This window comes from Nicrophorus vespilloides, unplaced genomic scaffold, assembly GCF_001412225.1.
Source record: "Nicrophorus vespilloides isolate i.1.1-1 unplaced genomic scaffold, Nicve_v1.0, whole genome shotgun sequence".
Lineage (NCBI taxonomy): Eukaryota > Metazoa > Arthropoda > Insecta > Coleoptera > Silphidae > Nicrophorus > Nicrophorus vespilloides.
The window spans coordinates 4,706-23,689 of record NW_017097374.1 but is presented as its reverse complement, the minus strand read 5'-3'; the positions used below and the strand labels follow the sequence as shown (position 1 = coordinate 23,689).

The following is an 18,984-nucleotide window of genomic DNA, read 5'->3' as shown; positions in this document are numbered from 1 at the left end:
GATTATATTTAGATTTAGTTTTATGCATAGAAATTATGTAACAATAAGCATGAAAAGCGTTAAAACTTTACAATATTTCTATTGTGAATGAAACATTTTATTAAAAAAAAAAACTTTTTTTTATACATATTGAAAAATCATAAATAATTAATTAATAAGTAAATATTAATTTTCTTATCCTATTATATATTTGTATTTTTTTTTTCTTTTATAGTAAAATTTGCATTTTTTCTATGAAAAAAGAATGGACAATAATGATGATCATCAAGATTTGTATTAATTTATGTTTTCTCTAGCGAATTAACTTATTTTAAATAGAATATAAGTTAATTTATATTAGGCTAATTAGTTTCTTAATTTTATTGAAATCAAACTTTTTGGTTACTAAGAAACATTAAAATAATTGTTTTTTTTTAATTCAATTATTTTAGTTACCATAGTAAATACATTTATTTTAATTGAATAATCATTTGAACTAATTAACAAAATTTAGTGCATAATTTGAACTATTTGATTCAAATTGATTATATTTATTTCAACGTAAAATTGAGTTACGATCATTTTGTTGGTGTTATTAAGTGTGTTATTTATATTCTTGTTTCTTGTTTTGTTTCGCTCTTGCATGTGATTGCATTGTTTCTACTTTTTCTTCTTCTGTCTCCGCGTTCGTTGTCGTGGAATGGTTTGGTCGTAATAAGCATGTTAATGTTATTTGATTGTTTTATGCAAATGCCCTTTTGGAACACTAATCATGCGACCATTAATAACCAAGATTTATGTCGCGTCGATATTTCGGCTTTCCTCTCTAATGCGATATAAATTAAATAACACGCACCGCAAATGGAATGAAGGGTGGAAAGAAGGGTTTTCGGCTTTCTGGAGGAGAAAGCCACCGTTTCCATCGGATTGTGTGTGTGTGTATGTTGTTATTACTGTTGTAGGTTCGCGCGATTTACATTCTCCGTATGCATGCATGTACAATTGATTACCAAATTAAATACAATTTTGCGTATTTAACCTGAGGTTTTGGTCATTAGTTTATGATAATGGTAGAGTTTAAGTGGTGAATACTGAATACGGCTAACCCCGGCGCATCCACCAAAAAATACTTAAAAAAATAATTGGTTATAATGCGATATTGATGGTTTTGTATTGTGGATAAAAGAGGGTTTGGCCCTTCGTCCGTCGTCCGCACGGTGAAATCCCTATAGCTTACGGTCATTCAGCTCTCGAGCACCCTAATTTATCCACTACGATAAAGTCCAAATAAACACTGATTTCATTATTAGTTTACTAAAAGAATCTTTATGTTCTGATTTAATATACTAATTTTAGATGATTTTTTTTATTAAATCATCAAAATATTTCAATTGTTGGTCTTTGAAAATAATAATTATTTTAATCTAATCTTAATGTAAATGTAAAATTTTCTTTATTGGTAATTTTAAGCATTTTTTTTTTAAATTTTAAAATCAGATTACAAATTTCGATTTACTAATTGAGAAAATTATTTACAAATAATTAACGTATGAAATCTATATATAAAAATAACCCATTTTTTTCTAAACCAATTACTAAATACAAGTGTTGATCATAATTAAGTCAAAATCACAGTTAATTGCATAAAAAAAATCAACAAATTAATCTATAGCATTTGATAATGTAATTGAAAAGTTTACCAATTTCATCAAAATAAAAAGAAAATCTATTGTTAATAGATTAAGTTAAGTTTCTTTAACTGATGATTATATAAAATTAACCATGCTTTTAATGATATTTTTAATGCCACAGACATTCGCACAAGAATTACCAAAAAAAATATGAAACTATATTTTTAGTTTTCGAATTGGTGAAACAGATGAAATCATTTATTTAGCTTGATTTGTGCTACTTTCATTATAAGTATTCATTTTTTATTCAAAATTGTACACATTTACGCTATGTTAGTATTGAAACCTGAGATACTATTATAAGTTAATATATATATATAGATATAGATGAGGAAAGTTGATGTCTTTAAATAAACATGAATATAATTGAGTTTGTTTAGTAAGTCAGTTACGTGGGATGGCTGAAATCGATGAATGGGTAATTGAAAAATCGTTTGAAAAGGTGAGTTTCCAAAGAAGGGTTCTTGCGTTGCGGGTGGAGGGAGAGAAGGTTGCATGTAAGTAAGTATGTGTGGATCGGTGTGAGCGTGAGGGAAGACTAAGAAAAGGTGGCGAGGATTGCGAGTGTGTGGTAGAGGAGTGGAGGAGGAGGAGGAGGAGAAGAGTGAGTATGTGTGTGGCGCGTTGGCGCTCTGAAACCGCCTCTCCGCAGACGGCGGCATCAAGTGCTCTGCTGGATGCGAGCTACAACAGTTGCAAAATAAAACACCGCTCCCTCATGTGATTCTCCATGCATACGTGTGTTTTGTGTGTGGCTGTGTGTGATGCGGGGGGGTTTCTTATTTTTAATTTTCTTTTCTTTGTTTCGTTCTTTTCTCATTTGCGCGGGGGTGGCGGTGTTTTGGTGGAGGCGCGGGGCAAACTGCCGCGTGTGTTTATGAGTGTGTGTGTGTGAGTGCGCGCGAGAGAGGAGGCGGCGGAAAGATAATGAAGAAGAAGAAGAGGAAGAAGAAAGTCCGAGAGATGGGAGCGCGTTAGTTAAAAAGAAAAGTAATGTGGAAGCGTACATCATTTCTTGGTGCATTTATGCAAAGTGCGCGTGGCGCTGAAGGGACGAAAACTGTGTATGTGTACGAAAGAGAGAGAGAGAGAGAAGACGTCGAGAGGGGTGGTTGTGTGTGTGTGTGCAGTGAGAGAAAGGGAGAAAAGGGACGGAATTGTCGCCGTCCCGCTCGGCAGTAATTAGTGGTCGAAGGGATAGAGGGAGAGAGAGAGCGGCGGATGCGGCGGGTAGCGGAGAGAGGGTTGGAAGCGGAGCACGGGGTGAGCGCGAGTGAGAGAGAAAAGCGCGCGGAGGGGCGGCAGCAGCGTGCTTCTCGCGTGTGCTCATGTATACGTATACACACTCACACACGTACATATACATATACACATATATATGAGTGTGTGTATGTGTGTGATTCTAACGACGGCCAAGTATACGCCGCCCCTTAATTTATATCTAAGGGTAAAACACTGAGAGAGTAAAGGAGAGAAGGGAGCCATAAGGCGCAAGCGTTCTTCCCTCTTGCAAGCTTTGTCTAATCGGATTCATTAACGGGGATCCTGGAATTATGCGACCATTGCTAACCGGCATATTTTTGAAAGCAGTCGGACTTCAACACCGGAATAGAACAACACCGGGATTTGGTCGAAGGTGCGCGACTTTCACCCTCTCCTCTCCTTCTTCATCATCATCATCACCACCACCATCATCAACAACAACAACAACAACATTACCAACAACAACAACAACAATAATAACAAAACGAAGAACAGCAACAAAAAAGTTAACTCAACAACAAGAAAAACTCATCGAAGAAACAGCGAAGAAGAAACGAAGAAATTTACACTCGATCAGCTGTTTGTTGTTGCTGTTTACGCGCTTCGAAAATGTGAATGGTGGTTAAAGTTGTGTTCTTTTGTTTATACTGTGTGCAGAGCATCCTCCGATCTGCTACTCGGTGTGTGAGTGTGTGATTGTTTTTGTTTGTTTTTCTGTTTTTTTTGTTAATTTGTGTGTGAGCGTGTGTGGACGTGTGTGCCGCCATCTACAGTCACGCACACATGAGCGCGATCTTCCCGCAAAAATAAAACTTTCGGAAACAACAACAAAAATTGTGTTGGACTAAATTTTTGATTACACAATCTCCACTGAATTTGGCGCAAAAACGTAAGTCGAACTCTGTTAATTTTGCAACATTTAGTAATTTTATTACAAGAAAAGTGTTGATCTTTAATATGAAAAAATCTGTTAAAAACGTTGCTTTTTTTTGTAAAAATGTAACAATAACATACAATACAATTAAACGTACTGAAATTTAGTTTTAAAGAAATCTAAGACGATTTGAAAGAAATCCAATTTGTTTTTTAACATTTTTTTTATTGAAATTAGTGAGTGTTAATTCTTTAAACCAAAAAAATAATATGATTTAAAAAGTTTAAGTATTTTATAAATTTCTAATTTAATTGAATTTGGCGCAAGAACGTAAGTCGAACTCTGTTAATTTTGCAACATTTAGTAAATTTATTACAAGAAAAGTGTTGATCTTGTTGATATGAAAAAATCCGTTGAAAACGTTGCTTTTTTTGTAAAAATGTAACAATAACATTTGTCGCAATGCAATTAAACGTACTTAAATTTAGTTTTAAAGAAATCTAAGACGATTTGAAAGAAATCCAATTTGTTTTTTAATAATTTTTTACTGAAATTAGTAAGTGTTAATTCTTTAAACCAAAAAAATAATATGATTTAAAAAGTTTAAGTATTTTATAAATTTCTAATTTAATTGAATTTGGCGCAAAAACGTAAGTCGAAGTCTGTTAATTTTGCAACATTTAGTAAATTTATTACAAGAAAAGTGTTGATCTTGTTGATATGAAAAAATCTGTTAAAAACGTTGTTTTTTTTTGTAAAAATGTAACAATAACATTTGTCGCAATGCAATTAAATGTACTGAAATTTAGTTTTAAAGATCTAAGACGATTTGAAACAAATCCAATTTGTTTTTTAATAATTTTTTAATGAAATTAGTAAGTGTTAATTCTTTAAACCAAAAAAATATGATTTAAAAAGTTTAAGTATTTTATAAATTTCTAATTTAATTGGAACAAATTAGTCAAAAGAAATTACAAAAAATCTAATTTTTCAATGATTAAAATAGAATATTTAAAAAAATATTACAATCCAATTGGAACATAAATTTAGTAATATCAAAATGATGATTAAAAAGTTTTAATTAATTAACAAATTTGTAACTAAGACAAGTAAATAATATCAACTTGGAAGTATAAGAAAATTTTTGTTAGTTTTTCAATTTCAATTAATTTTTATTCACAAATTAATAAATTTAATTAATATGTGAAACAAAAGATAGTTATCTTATACTTTTTTGTTTAATATACTAAAATTATGAATATTAATTAATGTTTTAAGAATCACATAACGTAGGAATCAAGTGTTGAAAGTATATTAAAATTTGAATTTTACAAGAGAAAACTGTAAAATTTTAGTAATTATTTTTAGTGTTATCTTCTCTAAAATTTATATAGAAATTTAAAAATGCATAATAATAATTAAGTTGAATAATTTCATTTACTTCATTTTTTTTTAATTTATGTTATGAGAAATATAACAAGTTTAAAAGATTTTGTGAAATTTGTAACGTATCCTAGATTTATAAAAAGAAACAAATGACAAATGGTCACTTGATTTAATTACATTTTTATATAGAATTTAAAAAAAAACATGCAAAATATTTATAATGAAAAATATCAATTTGATTTCTACTAATTGTACATTTTATTATTAGTATTAATAATGATGGAAAAAGAGTATTTTCTCTTTAAAAAATGTTAAGAATAAAAAGTTAAAAACAAAGTGTGTGCGTTGAATATACGCGGAGGTTTTGTTATTAAATTTCCGAAACTCTTGGAATATAAATTAGTGAGCATTAGACGGTGTGTGCAAGTAAGCTTATTAGCAGTAGTTTGAACTTAAACCCGCGATAAAACAAACACAAAAAGTTTCAGTTTCAGTTTTCTTTGGTCTCACCGAAAACTTTCACCCGATTCATCAAAACCTTACTTCCCAGATCCTCAAAAGAAACACACACACCTCCGGCTTTCGAGACCAACAATCAACATTACGTAACCGCACGCATCGCATAAGTGTTTTTTTTTATCACAAAATAAATATTAACGTAAAATTAATTAAGTGAAAAGTTAGAACTTTGCTGTAACGATTTGAAACTGTGTTTTCTTAACTTAAGAATTGCATCTGCAATTGTTTCAATTAATTAATTAAATTAGTTATTAATTATTTAACGGTTGGTGTAATAAACTTTATTGCGTTGTTATGACAACGTATCAATTAATATTTTTTTTGTTGTAAACATGCAATTAAACGATTAATTAAAATTTGCATGGAAATGTGAAAATGTTATATTTGCGCGCATGATAATTGTTTCGTGAATTTGAACGTGAAGTGTCGGTATTTGCTTAATTGCAAATTTTCATTCATAAATCTGCGCTAGTTTCATTAACACTTCGTTAACGGCGCCGAGGGAGGCGGATATTAACTGCTGCAGCATACACACAAAAAATAAATGAAAAAAATGTATGTGTACATGCACATAAACCGGTTTTTACTACGTGCGAGTTTATGGAATATGATGAATGCATTTTATTAAAAAAAAATTTCTGACCGTTCGTCCGAAATGCCGACAGAAAATATGTATACTTTACGACTTTTATTGCGGTGCAATTTCTGCATGTACCTGAAGCCCCAAAATATGAGAGTAAAGAGTAGAGAAAGAGAGAAAGCAAACCGTTTTTGGGGTACTTGCATTGCACTCTATACACGATTCTTCGGAAAGTTGACTATCCGAAATGGTTGGAAACGTGTGTTCTTTGGTTATTTACCCAACGAGGATTGCATAAGTCTTGAGGTAGAGAAAAAAAAAAGAGGATTAATTAATCCAAGCGGATCGTCGCTTTCGTGTCAGGCTTCCTTCTCAATGGAAATCGCGTTTATTTTATTTATATATATATATAGATTTTTTTGTACATTTGGCGAAACCGAACCGAGAGTGGATAAAGAAGGAGCAACAAGAAAACATGAGGAAAGAAGCAATGCGAAAAGAAATCATGTACCGCTAGATTAAAGCATGTGAACAACACAAACGCTTTACGGTGCAATTGCTCTGCGATTTCTTGTTTCGATTTTGTTTTATTTTTTTTGTTTTGTTTTGTTTCCATAGATATTATTAATACGCGAACGAATCGGAAACCTTGTGCCTATTTGCATACGCGTTATTTTTAACACGCCAATAATTTTGTGAAAGTGGATACGCGAAAAAAATAAATAAATAAATAAAAATTGCACGCTGAAACCAATGAAATTTCTCTGCAGGCGAAAAGAAAAGAAAATCTTTTGCTTCGATGAATAGCTTGTTATAATAATAGAAAGAAAAGATTCATATTTTTTTTTGTAATTGAAACGAAGATCTCGAACTCAAGTTGCATAATTGAATTGGATTTGTTGCAGCTTCGTTGATTAACAGTTGTAGTCATATACTGTAAATATGTTTATTTTTAGCTCCAATCCATATAGAATATGTTGCAAATATTGCTTAACTTTGATCTAGTAGTAGTGGACTGCATTTGTTTTCCATATATCATCTGTTTATTGTTGTTGTTATAGCAACATAAACAATAAGGAAGGTTTGAAGAAACTTAACATAATTGAATTATTTGTTACTGATTCATTGCTTTCTGAAACATTATTTAATAGTCTACATGTTTTGATGATAATTAGTTATGTAATTCGAAGAAGCATTTTTGTTGTTGGCGAATCAATAGCTTCAATTCTTATAGTATCTGTTGCAAACATTGCTTAACTTTGATTTAGTAGTAATTCTTCATATATCATCTGTTTATTGTTGTTGTTATAACAACATTAACAATAAGGAAGATCTGAAGCAACTTGACATAATTGAATTAGTTATTGCAGCTTCATTGCTTTCTGAAACATTATTTAATAGTCTACATGTTTTGATTATGATTAGTTATGTAATTCAAAGAAGTATTTTTGTTGTTAGCGAATCAATAGCTCCAATTCATATAGTATCTGTTGCAAACATTGCTTAACTTTGATTTAGTAGTAGTTGACAGCATTTGTTTTTCATATATCATTTGTTTATTGTTGTTGTTATAACAACAAAAATAATAAAGAAGATCTGAAGCAACTTGACATAATTGAATTATTTGTTACAGCTGCATTGCTTTCTGAAACATTATTTAATAGTCTACATATTTTGATGATGATTAGTTATGTAATTCGAAGAAGTATCTTTATTGTTAGCGAATCAATAGCTCCAATTCATGTAGAATCTGTTGCAAATATTGCTTAACTTTGATTTAGTAACAGTTGACAACATTTGTTATTCATTTATCATCTGTTTATTGTTGTTGTTATAACAACATAAACAATAAAGAAGATCTGAAGCAACATGACATAATTGAATTATTTGTTACTGATTCATTGCTTTCTGAAACATTATTTAATAGTCTATATGTTTTGATGATAATTAGTTATGTAATTCGAAGAAGTATCTTTATTGTTAGCGAATCAATAGCTCCAATTCATATAGTATCTGTTGTAAACATTGCTTAACTTTGATTTAGTAATAATTCTTCATATGCCATCTGTTTATTGTTATTGTTATGACAACATAAACAATAAAGAAGATCTAAAGTAACTTGACATAATTGAATTATTTGTTACAGATTCATTGCTTTCTGAAACATTATTTAATAGTCTACATGTTTTGATGATGATTAGTTATGTAATTCGAAGAAGTATTTTTGTTGTTAGCTCCAATTCATATAGTATCTGTTGCAAACATTGCTTAACTGTGATTTAGTAGTTGTTTTTCATATATCAGTTGTTTATTATTGTTGCAACAACATAAACAGAAGTTGCGAAACTTGTGGGGAAATCTAATGAACTACAAGAATAAAACATCAAAATTTGTTGATAAAATAAAACAGAAAGTTTCATTCAATTATCTACTTAAAATCGCCCATCCAAGTATTGTCATTAATAAACGTTGCTTAACTTAAGTAAACTAGAAATCCGCTTCAACGTCCATCCATATAAAATGTCATTATTGATTTGATCTTAACTATTAACAATTAATATAAATAAAATAAAGAAACTTAAGGTTTTTCTTTTTTGTAAAAATGTGTGCAACACGTATGAACTCTGACAGATTTTCTTCGAAATTTGCATATTTACGAGTACCGCACTGTGCGTGTATGCCGACGTGTAAACAAGGCTTTTCCTGAATGCAAAATCCGGACCGTCGAAAATGTGTTTTCCCCCCATAAGATGGAAAATTGCCGAAAAAGCACGTGTGCACCGCAATAAACATATGTTTTCGTCGCCCTTTTTTTCCCCATCTTTTATTTATCTACAATTACAGTTGTACTGAGAATCGACTGACCGTGGATATTATTAACATAGGATTCTATACGTCTCGGTTTATATTGCGCCCATATAGTTGACTTTGTGTCGAGAAGATTTTTTTTTCTTCGGAAATATGAACAACCGCAACGTTTCTCGTGTATGAGAAACGTATGTTTTGCAAATTTTAGAATATTTATGTTTTTCATGAAACAAATCATTTCAAGTTTCAATTGCTTTTCTCAATCAAATATTATATAAAGTATCATAAAAGAAGTGTTATTATTTGATTGTATAATCAGTTTTGTCCTGAACATAATTCACTATAAAGAAACGATAATTTATTAAGTTCATATTAAATTATTAAAAACAAACTTAATATGTGCTTAAACTTATGAATGCAAGAAACATTCTAACCATAATCTGCATATGTGCATTTAAATAATCGTTAATGATTCCCATGCAAAGTTTAATGGATTTTTAAGTGAGGATTTTTAAACTTCTCTCAATTAAAAACGAAATTGTGCGAAATAATCTAAGAATAAAGTTTAGATTCGTGCGATTAATACAATGTAACGCATCTCGATCAATTTTCCATGAAACATTTGCTACACTCTGTGTGTCTTTTTTTTTTCAATCATACATTTGTTGTTGTTCTTCGACTGTTTTTGTACATGTCTCTTGATTTTGTCATGCACGTAACAATTGTTTTTCGAGTTGGTTACACACGTGTGTGTGTGTGGATGTGATTTTGAGTGGATTACTCTGATCGTGCGTAACGCCTCTTCGCTAATGACATAATCCGAAGGGTCGTCCGGTTCGGACTCTCTTTCTCCATCTCCATCTCTCTCTCTCGCTCATTCTTTCACCCCCTCGATCTCTTCTTCTCTTTACTTTCCACCAAATCCAAAAACATACCCCCCTCTCATGAAAAAAAAGTAGGAATTTTCTTGACCAACCCCACACCGTCTACTTACTACCCAGCACCAATATAAGTACACATAACTGACACATACTCAGTTGTACCTGCACTGCCTTAGAGTAGAACACGCATTCTACACATCCACCTCAGAGCGTGAAGTACTCATAGATTTTTTTCGCAAAATATAACGAGATTTACATCAATTATCATTGATATACATTTCTTTTCGAAGCTACTTTTTCGTGTCGGATTTGCGTGATATAATACAAGTAGCCAACGACAAGTGACAAATCGGTTGTGTTTGTGTTTATCTCTTCTTTTTTGAGTGTGCTTATTGATTGATCGCATTTGGATATATCTCTAAAGTGTCGTAACTTTTAAACGTTACAAACAGAACAGAAAAAAACGTAAGTCTTTAAATTATATACAAATTAATACGAGTTACTTGAAGATTCAATATTTCTTGCTTTTTTAAGTTACCTATGTGTTGTCATGGCAACAATAAACAAATTGTTACGTCAAAGTTTTCAAATAGTATAAAAAGTTTCTACATTTTTCTTTATGTTATTATGAAGACAGTTTCATTAAAATTCGTTTACAAATTGAATTTTCAAGTAAATTGACATTTGCATAAACTTGTTTCATATTATGACACTGATGACAGATGAAAAGTTATGTGGACAAAAACAATTGTTTATAAAGAATCATATTAAATGGTAGAAGACAAACAAAAATACTATAAAATTTGTGTTGCTATGGAAACAACAAAGAGATGAACAAGAAATTTCAAAATTTGAATTCAAAATTGTTTACAGTACAAACTTAATGATTAATTAATTTATTAGTACATTTTTTTTTAAAAGTTGTGTTTTTGAAAGTTTGCAAAAGAAGTTAAGAGAATTGTGTGTGGAAAGTAATTGGGTAATTGTAATTGCGAGATGTAATCGGATTAGCTGGAGCGGTGGATAAGTGTAAACTTGGTTGCCTATAACAGAGCGTTGTTACCACTTTAATCCAAACAGATTATGCTTTTGTACCTTTCGTTTGCGAATTCAAAAAAATAAACCATAGAAACAAATAATTGGAAGAGAAATGACAAAAAACTATGGTAATACAGGAACAGGAAGTTTGGAACATACCGTGACAAATATGCAGTTGGCATGTGAAAGGTCCTCTGCATTATTAAACTCTCCTCAATGGTAATTAACGACATTCTCGATACGAATTTTGCAATCTCCATTTGTTTAGTATTTATATTTTAAGAAAAAAAAGTAAAGAAAATCTGTGAAAACATCAATCTTCATTAAGTTTCATTAGAAAATTTATGAAAATTTTACTCAATTATGAAAGGTTAAGATTACTAGATTCACAATTTCCCATAGTTTTTCCTCATTTTGAGATTGAAAATTGGACAGTTAAGTGATTTTAGCAAAAGATCTTTATGTTTATTCCGTTGCGAAAAAAAAGTTGTACACGCTTTTACCATCCGTGTTTTTTTTTTCTCTCTCTCTTTCGGCCCTTCTTGCATCGATCATGCAAGTCAGATTGGGTGCGTGCAGGGTAATAACCATAAAAACTGGCGACCTTTCTTCCTGCTTACCTGCATACGCCGCGAGTTGTCTCTTCAAGGAAGAAAAGAAAAGAGGCCAGAAAGTAACCAGAAATTATCATAATTCTACCTGTCGCATTTCAACGTACGCATCCGCATCACGTACGTATCTCTCTGTCTCTTTCGCCTCTTTTGTTTTGCCAAGGACACTTTTACGATTACGAGCGCGGTCATCGTAGGAGGCTCCTTCCGCCTCGACCGCCCATTTTTTTTTTCGAGGGGATTCCACGTGGTTCCTAAAAGGGATCCCGTTATGTAAACAAACGCAGGTCGGCAGGAAAAGGAAGGGTTGATGTTTTGACAATTGGCTGCGAGATTTAAGGACGATAAGCGAGTTAATTGAAGAACAACTTTCTAGTCTCTTGCATCTCAGCAGATTGCAAAAGGATCGACAATGTAAACAATCTTTTACAATCCTTGCAAAATTAGCCTTAATAACGTAACAATATAAATAGTTTGTAAAATTTGTTATAAGCAAAATTTAAGCTTAAGCTTAATCAATTTAGATTACGATTGGAATCACGTTTCTTTTTGGAGATTAAGGAAATTATAATAATAAAACGGATAAAAGGAAAGTGAATAAATAATATTAAAAAAAAAACAACATTGATCGATATGTATTTGGCATGAGCGTCGCGACGCCAATTTCATTTGTGTTTATTATTTCATTTTCTACATCGTTTCGTCCGTTTTTCTTCGTATTATTGTGACCCAAGAAGTTGACGTGTCCAGGAGTACACACGTACGGATTAATCCTTGCATTTGTAATTGCACGAAAGCGAAATAAAATAGGAAAGAAAGAGAAAGATTAATGAGTGTGTATGTAGTGAAACAGCAGTTCGGACAAGAATTAATAACTGCAGATTAATTACGGTCGACTTTTTCATCGTTCTGGACAATCTATAAAGTTCGAGCATTCGCTATCAACTCTACAGTTTATAATTATAAAACAGCGAATTCTTATATAATCACTAAAATTGGTTACATAAACAACATTCCGGTGGTTAAACGTCAATTTATAAGTTTTTGACAAGCTGTCATCCAATAATGACGTCAATTGATAAGTCGTAATAGACAGCGAACTGTCAAAGTGACAGGACTAATTTTGTAATGCAACTGTCAAAATAACAAATATCTATTGAATTGTTAAACGCTACCAAGTTTACATTATTTACGTAATAATCCGTCAATACTTATATAAGGACTAAATCGATAAAATTTAATTGATAAATCGTAAACAGTCAAAGTGATACTAAGATTGAAGGTTTGTTCTTTGTTTTGCATGTAACTAATTTGCTGCTTTCAGAATTTCTGATTTTTCTACATGTTGTTGATGTTGTTCTTGAGTGAGTTTCAAAGGGAACTCGGCAATTTAAGTGTCTCAGGGAAAAAGAATCGGAACAAAGAATGCTAAAGCCGTGTACGTGTGTGTGTGTTAACGTAAATATAATTGCACGTCTAGCCAGTAATTATTTGGGTTTGAAAAGAAGAGTGGAATCCCTGGGGGCTAGTGTCTAAGGGAAGAGGAATGACTTTGGTGGTGACTACCTGCTCCACCCACTATCACCCATGAAATTAGGGTTGATAACGCCAAGTGAGTGAAGTGAAGGAAAGGAAAGCAAAACGAATCTGAACGGAAATCTTTTGTAGAGATTGCAATTGCAGATACGATTAGATGTGTGCATGACGAGACGGACGGAGCAGTAAAAACCGGAGATTAATTACATTCTTTTTTTTCGTTGATAATTATCTTGAAGACATAAACGAAATATACGCCCGGAAGGAACGTGATTTGAAATGAAATTTATATGGAAACACAATTTGTAATATGCGTTTCTTTGTTTTGATTACCTGAAACAACTTGATTTGTTTGTTTTTACATCATTTTCAAATTAATTTAACTGAACATAATCTCTCAAATTTGAAGACAAAAACAATCAATTGTCAATCAACTTATGATATAACTTAAGACACATTTGATCTCGTTTAATCTCATTATTACAGTCATGTAATTAAAACAATATATCCTTATAGAAAAGAAGTTATATGGAAAGTTATTATAGGCAACACACTTTTCAGAATATCTGAACATTTTACTTATTTGACCAGATTTTGAAATTAATTTAACTGAACATAATCTCTCAAATTTGAAGACAAAAACAATCAATTGTCAATCAACTTATGATATAACTTAAGACACAATTGATCTCGTTTAATCTCATTATTACAGTTATGTAATTAATACAATATATCCTTATAGAAAAGAAGTGATATGGAAAGTTATTATAGGCAACACACTTTTCAGAAAATCCGATCATTTTTGTTTTTTGACCTTATTTAAGTACAAATTAGTATTTGTTTTACAAATATCAAATGTATGTTAATTTTATTATTTATATAATTATAATAATGATATAATAACAAATGAAAGAAAAGTTGCCTACACTCATCAAATATTTAAAAAGTTTTCGTATTAATTTATAAAATTTGGCTTTTCAAGAAATAGTAGTTGCAATTAAAATTGACTGAAAACTACGTATATGCACTGTATTATTAAAATTCAAAAATTGTTTTGCATGACAAATAGTTGAGTATTAAAAAGTTAATTAAAAACTCTCTCGATTGTTTTTCTTGAGGGTCTCTCGTCTACGAAGAGACTCGCACAAAATGCAAATAACTTATCGATTCAATCGCCCCGTATAATAATAATAATACATCGTGACCCATTTAACGTTGCTGCTTCGAATTGCATCGTTTGCGATTTTCGCTTTTTAATTCCAATCAAAATATGATTGTTGAGAGTCATTGGACTATTAGAAGAAGAAAAAAAGAAGGTTAAGGGTTTTACCCCCGAAAAGCTTGCATGAGATCGCAGTAGTCACGAAATCCCTTCTTTTTCATACGACCCCTAAAGTTTTGTTTCTCGTCGTGTTCTTCGTTTTTTTATATACACACACACATTCTGCGTTTTTTTAATATATTTCATCGTCTTTCTTTATTTCTTTGGTTGTGGAAACATGCGAAGCTTGCGTGCGTGTCTCACATACAAGACTTTCTAATGAACCCCCGCCGATAATTAACAGCGACGGCGGCGCGTTTTTACGCCCGACCACCCTCCACCGCGCCCCATCCGAAAAATAATAACAATGCGAGAACGAGGCTTTCGGGACAAAAGGGAAGTTTCGTAAATTCGTAGCATACCGGCAGCAGCAGCAGAAGCAGCAACCCTCTTTCTCTACAACCACCCCCTTCGCGCACCTCCCTGCATCTCTCACCGTACAATTAAAGTTTCATGCACAGACAATGGTTTTTCGGGTTGGAAAAAGAGAGCGAATCTCCGCATAATTACGTTCTTCTTATCAAAGAAATTGACTCGAAAACATAAGAATATTTTCCATAATGGAATATGGAACGCTTCAACTTTTTCTTTAACCACCCCCCAACTTCAAAAACAATGCCGCTTTACAATTTAATAGAATGAAGACGAGCGCACGTACAAAATTTTATTTGAATGTTTATTGTATCAAATAGTCATGACGTTACTAGATGGCGCTACAGTTATATGATTATGAATTATGCAACTTTATGTGCAACGTGTCAAAAGTCATCAATGTTGATGTTGTTGTTGTTGTTTCAGAACTTCGAAATTGGGAACGAGCGATGCTGCTAGATTAACTGACGACGACGAAAGTTGCCGAAGAGGAGAGAAAAGACGTTAAGCGAAACAATGTCCCAATCACATTACTCTCTGCGATGGAACAACCATCAGAGCCACATCCTATCCGCCTTCGAGTCGCTTCTTCAAGCGGAAACACTGGTGGACGTGACGCTGGTGTGTGCGGAAACTTCTGTGCGCGCCCACAAAGTAGTCTTGAGCGCGTGTTCACCGTTCTTCCAAAGGATATTCTCTGAAAATCCGTGCAAGCACCCGGTGATCGTGCTCAAGGACTTCAGCGGTTGGGAAGTGCAGGCGATAGTCGACTTCATGTACAAAGGTGAAATCAGTGTGATACAGGATCAGCTGCAGAGCTTGATCAAGGCTGCTGAGAGCCTCCAGGTGCGAGGACTCGCCAATCAGGACCAGTTCGGCATCGTCGACAAGGAGTCCAGTCCGATCACGAATCAAACGCCGACGCCGTCGACGTCACCGAACGACTTCGACAGAGGATTCTTTCCCAACCTCCACAGATTCACGGCGCCCGGCATCACGATGCGAACACCAAACGCAGCGGAACGTTCGCCGCCGTTCTCGCCAGTTCCCGCCGTCTCCGGGTACGACTTGCCGCCCCCGGCGAAGCTGCCACACATGACCATCAATTTCCCAGAAGCTCTGGTTACAAGAGCCGAATCGCCGCAGCCGCGTCGGAAACAGGCAAGACCGCGTCGCAGGTCCGGCGAGTTGACCGCCGGTGCTCAAGACCTCACCACCACCTCGGCCCATCCCAGCCAAAACCAACATCACCACCACCACAACAACAACAATCTGATCACGTCCTCGAACATCGTCAGCCCGACCACGACCATCCTCAAGCCACAGCTGCAGCCTGTGCAACCGCACGAGATCGAAGAAACTGCCGAGAATCTGTGCATGAAGAAACAGCCCAGCTCCAAGGAGGACCGCAAGAAGGACGACGACAGGATCAAGATGCTGACACCGGATCCTTCCGCCAGCCCCGAGCTCGACCTCAGCATGCATCACCACAAGGATTTTGCACCGTCGCCGCCCCTACATCTGCCCGCCGTCCTCAACCTCAAGCACGAACTGGACAACCACTCGCCGTTGCCCTTCCCACCGATGCCCTCCGTCTCAGCCCTTGCAATGACACCTCCACACAGCAAATGTAAGTACACACACACACACTACAATTTGTAACATTATTGTATTTATATAATCGATTATGGATTTTCAGTTTTCGGGCTAGATTCACCTCTACTGTTCCCGCCCGGTATGGATGGCTGCAGGAATCCCCTGCTGGATATGACAGATCCTAGATCGCTTCCTGACCCGCAGATTTTCACTAAAAAGAAGAGTGAGTAGTTTGTAATTGTACTTAAACTAAGAGCGTTTACTAATGGCTGATTGTTATTCGCAGTGGGAAGACCAAAGGGTCAACATTCTGCCCCAAGAGGAGGTCCACCCAGATCTTGGACAAACGGCGAACTGACGGAGGCTCTACAGCACGTGTGGAACAAGAAGATGACAACGAGTCAGGCTTCGAGGATCTTCGGCATCCCGTACAACTCGCTGCTGATGTACGTGCGCGGCAAATACGGAAAGAGTTTGAAATTGGAGCAGCTGAGGAAGGACTGCATCGCCGGTCCCGGCATGGATCTGATGAACATCGGAGGTTCCGGTTCTGCAGGAAACAACAATAACAACAAAATATCCGACAGAGACGACGGGACGGGGACGCAACCGAACACGAGACCCCCGAGCACCGAGGAACCTCCGCAACCGCCGATCTTCAATCCGTTCGGGCCGAACTTCTATCCGGACTTCGGCACCGGCTTCCCCATCCCCGTCAGCATGATCCACCTGCTGCCGCAGAGCGAGAAGAACCGCGACAGCTACGGCCCCCCGCCAATGGACGAGGACATCGGGAAAAATGATGGTAGGGTTAAGGACGAGCCGCAGGATATGTTCCTTCCTTTAGACAGGCGCGAGCTCGTTCACCAGAACGGGCAGGACTAGGCCAGGTGGTGGCACTCCTCTGACCAAATCATATTCTAGCAATCACTGCAAAGAAAGAAAACGTCTATGAGGCAGAGAGCACGTGTCAAACGTCCACTTAAAGCAAATCGTCTAAAACAGCAACAACAACAACATCAAGGAAAAACGTTTTCTTTTCCGTAACTTAATACGTTAGGTGCAATATTAGTGCATAGACAAATTTGTACATTATTATATATTATACAAATAAGCAAAAAACGAGGGTGGATGCATTTCCCATCAGGAAGTCGTTCTATGCATGCAGCATCCCCCATTTCGATTTAAATGATAATACCTGAATTCAAAAAGTATAACAGGTAAAAAAAAAAATATTTATAAAGAATAATATATATATACGTGCTTCCGATTTGTAAGTTTCCGTTCAATACGTTTTATGTTTATTCAAATTTTATATATATATATTAATATTATTTTTCGTGACTTTAAGTTCATTTTACTTTATTTAGAAGAAAAAAAAACAATAATAATTACGTAACGAAAGTCGTTAGCGCGATCTGTAAATAGGAAAGTCGTCGTCGCGTTTCGGACTTTCCTCAAATTAATATAATAATAATAATTTTAATACTTATAATAATAATAATAATAAACAAACAAAAAATATATATATAATGAATAAATCATATAAGACTGATAATTTTCATATTGCCAACGTTCCAACGCTAATTTTCTCTGGCCACTTAAAGATGAATATGTAGAAGATGATGAAGAAGAAGAATATGTTGAAGACGCTAGAAAACGAAGAAATAACATTTATTTTATTAACGCTGATGAACGATATTGCGAAATATTACCGACGATTAGATGAAATGGAAAAAATAGTAATATTATTATTATTAATTAATGAATTAATTAATAATATGAACAAAACCCACATATTTATATATTATACAGTTCCTGATGACAAAATATTTTTTAGTGACAGATTATATACAGATTTTTTACCAAATATTTACTATATTGAATGGAAAGCAAATAATAATTGAAACGAGAAACAGAAACTACTATATACAACCAAACATGCACACGCAAACAAAGATGGTTTTTTGTTATGAACGCCAGGGGGCGCCGAGCCCCCGCCTCCGCGATTTTTTTCCTATCCAATGAACTTTAACACATACACAACCCCCCGCCCCCCAATACATACACATTCAAACTGCGATATTAGCGTTTACAGTTATTAACGAAAACAGACTATTTTAAAAACACGGTTTTGTACAGTTCAGATGATATATATACATACATTTGTATCTTAAATAATGCAAGAATAATACATAAATAAATACAAACCTAACGATAAAATATATTTTTCAATTACTACTACAACTACTACTATTAACTAACTAATAATAATTATTAACTAAATACATAAATAATAGTGAAGAAGAAGAAAAACAAACGAAGCCCAGGATTGATTTTGTTTTTACTATACACGATATTTTTGTAACGATATTCAAATCAGTTTTCATCTGCATTTTCTCAGTTTCTACTAGTTTTTTTTTTGTAAGGAAGCTGTTTTAGGGTCTCGATTGTTTTATCGAGAGGCGTGGTCTCTTTCATTTTGTATTAAAAGGGGCGTGTCTTGTGGGAACGCCCATCAACAAACAA

The 18,984-nt window shown here is 34.0% G+C and overlaps 1 protein-coding gene across 1 annotated transcript; it reads left to right on the top strand.

The window, feature by feature from the left end:
- The first annotated feature begins 3,410 nt into the window (after positions 1–3,410).
- LOC108559932 (protein jim lovell) lies at positions 3,411–18,666 on the top strand. Its single transcript, XM_017917322.1, has 4 exons — positions 3,411–3,822; positions 15,286–16,489; positions 16,559–16,678; positions 16,742–18,666. The coding sequence occupies exons 2-4, from the start codon at positions 15,376–15,378 to the stop codon at positions 17,338–17,340; spliced, it is 1,833 nt and encodes a 610-aa protein (XP_017772811.1). The 5' UTR covers positions 3,411–3,822; positions 15,286–15,375; the 3' UTR covers positions 17,341–18,666.
- The last annotated feature ends 318 nt before the right edge of the window (positions 18,667–18,984 follow it).

Coding starts and splice junctions, on each gene's coding strand:
- LOC108559932 (XM_017917322.1), top strand. CDS start 15,376: ATGTCCCAATCACATTACTCTCTGCGATGGAACAACCATCAGAGCCAC. Junction 16,490..16,558: donor GACACCTCCACACAGCAAAT/GTAAGTACACAC, acceptor ATGGATTTTCAG/TTTTCGGGCTAGATTCACCT. Junction 16,679..16,741: donor GATTTTCACTAAAAAGAAGA/GTGAGTAGTTTG, acceptor TGTTATTCGCAG/TGGGAAGACCAAAGGGTCAA.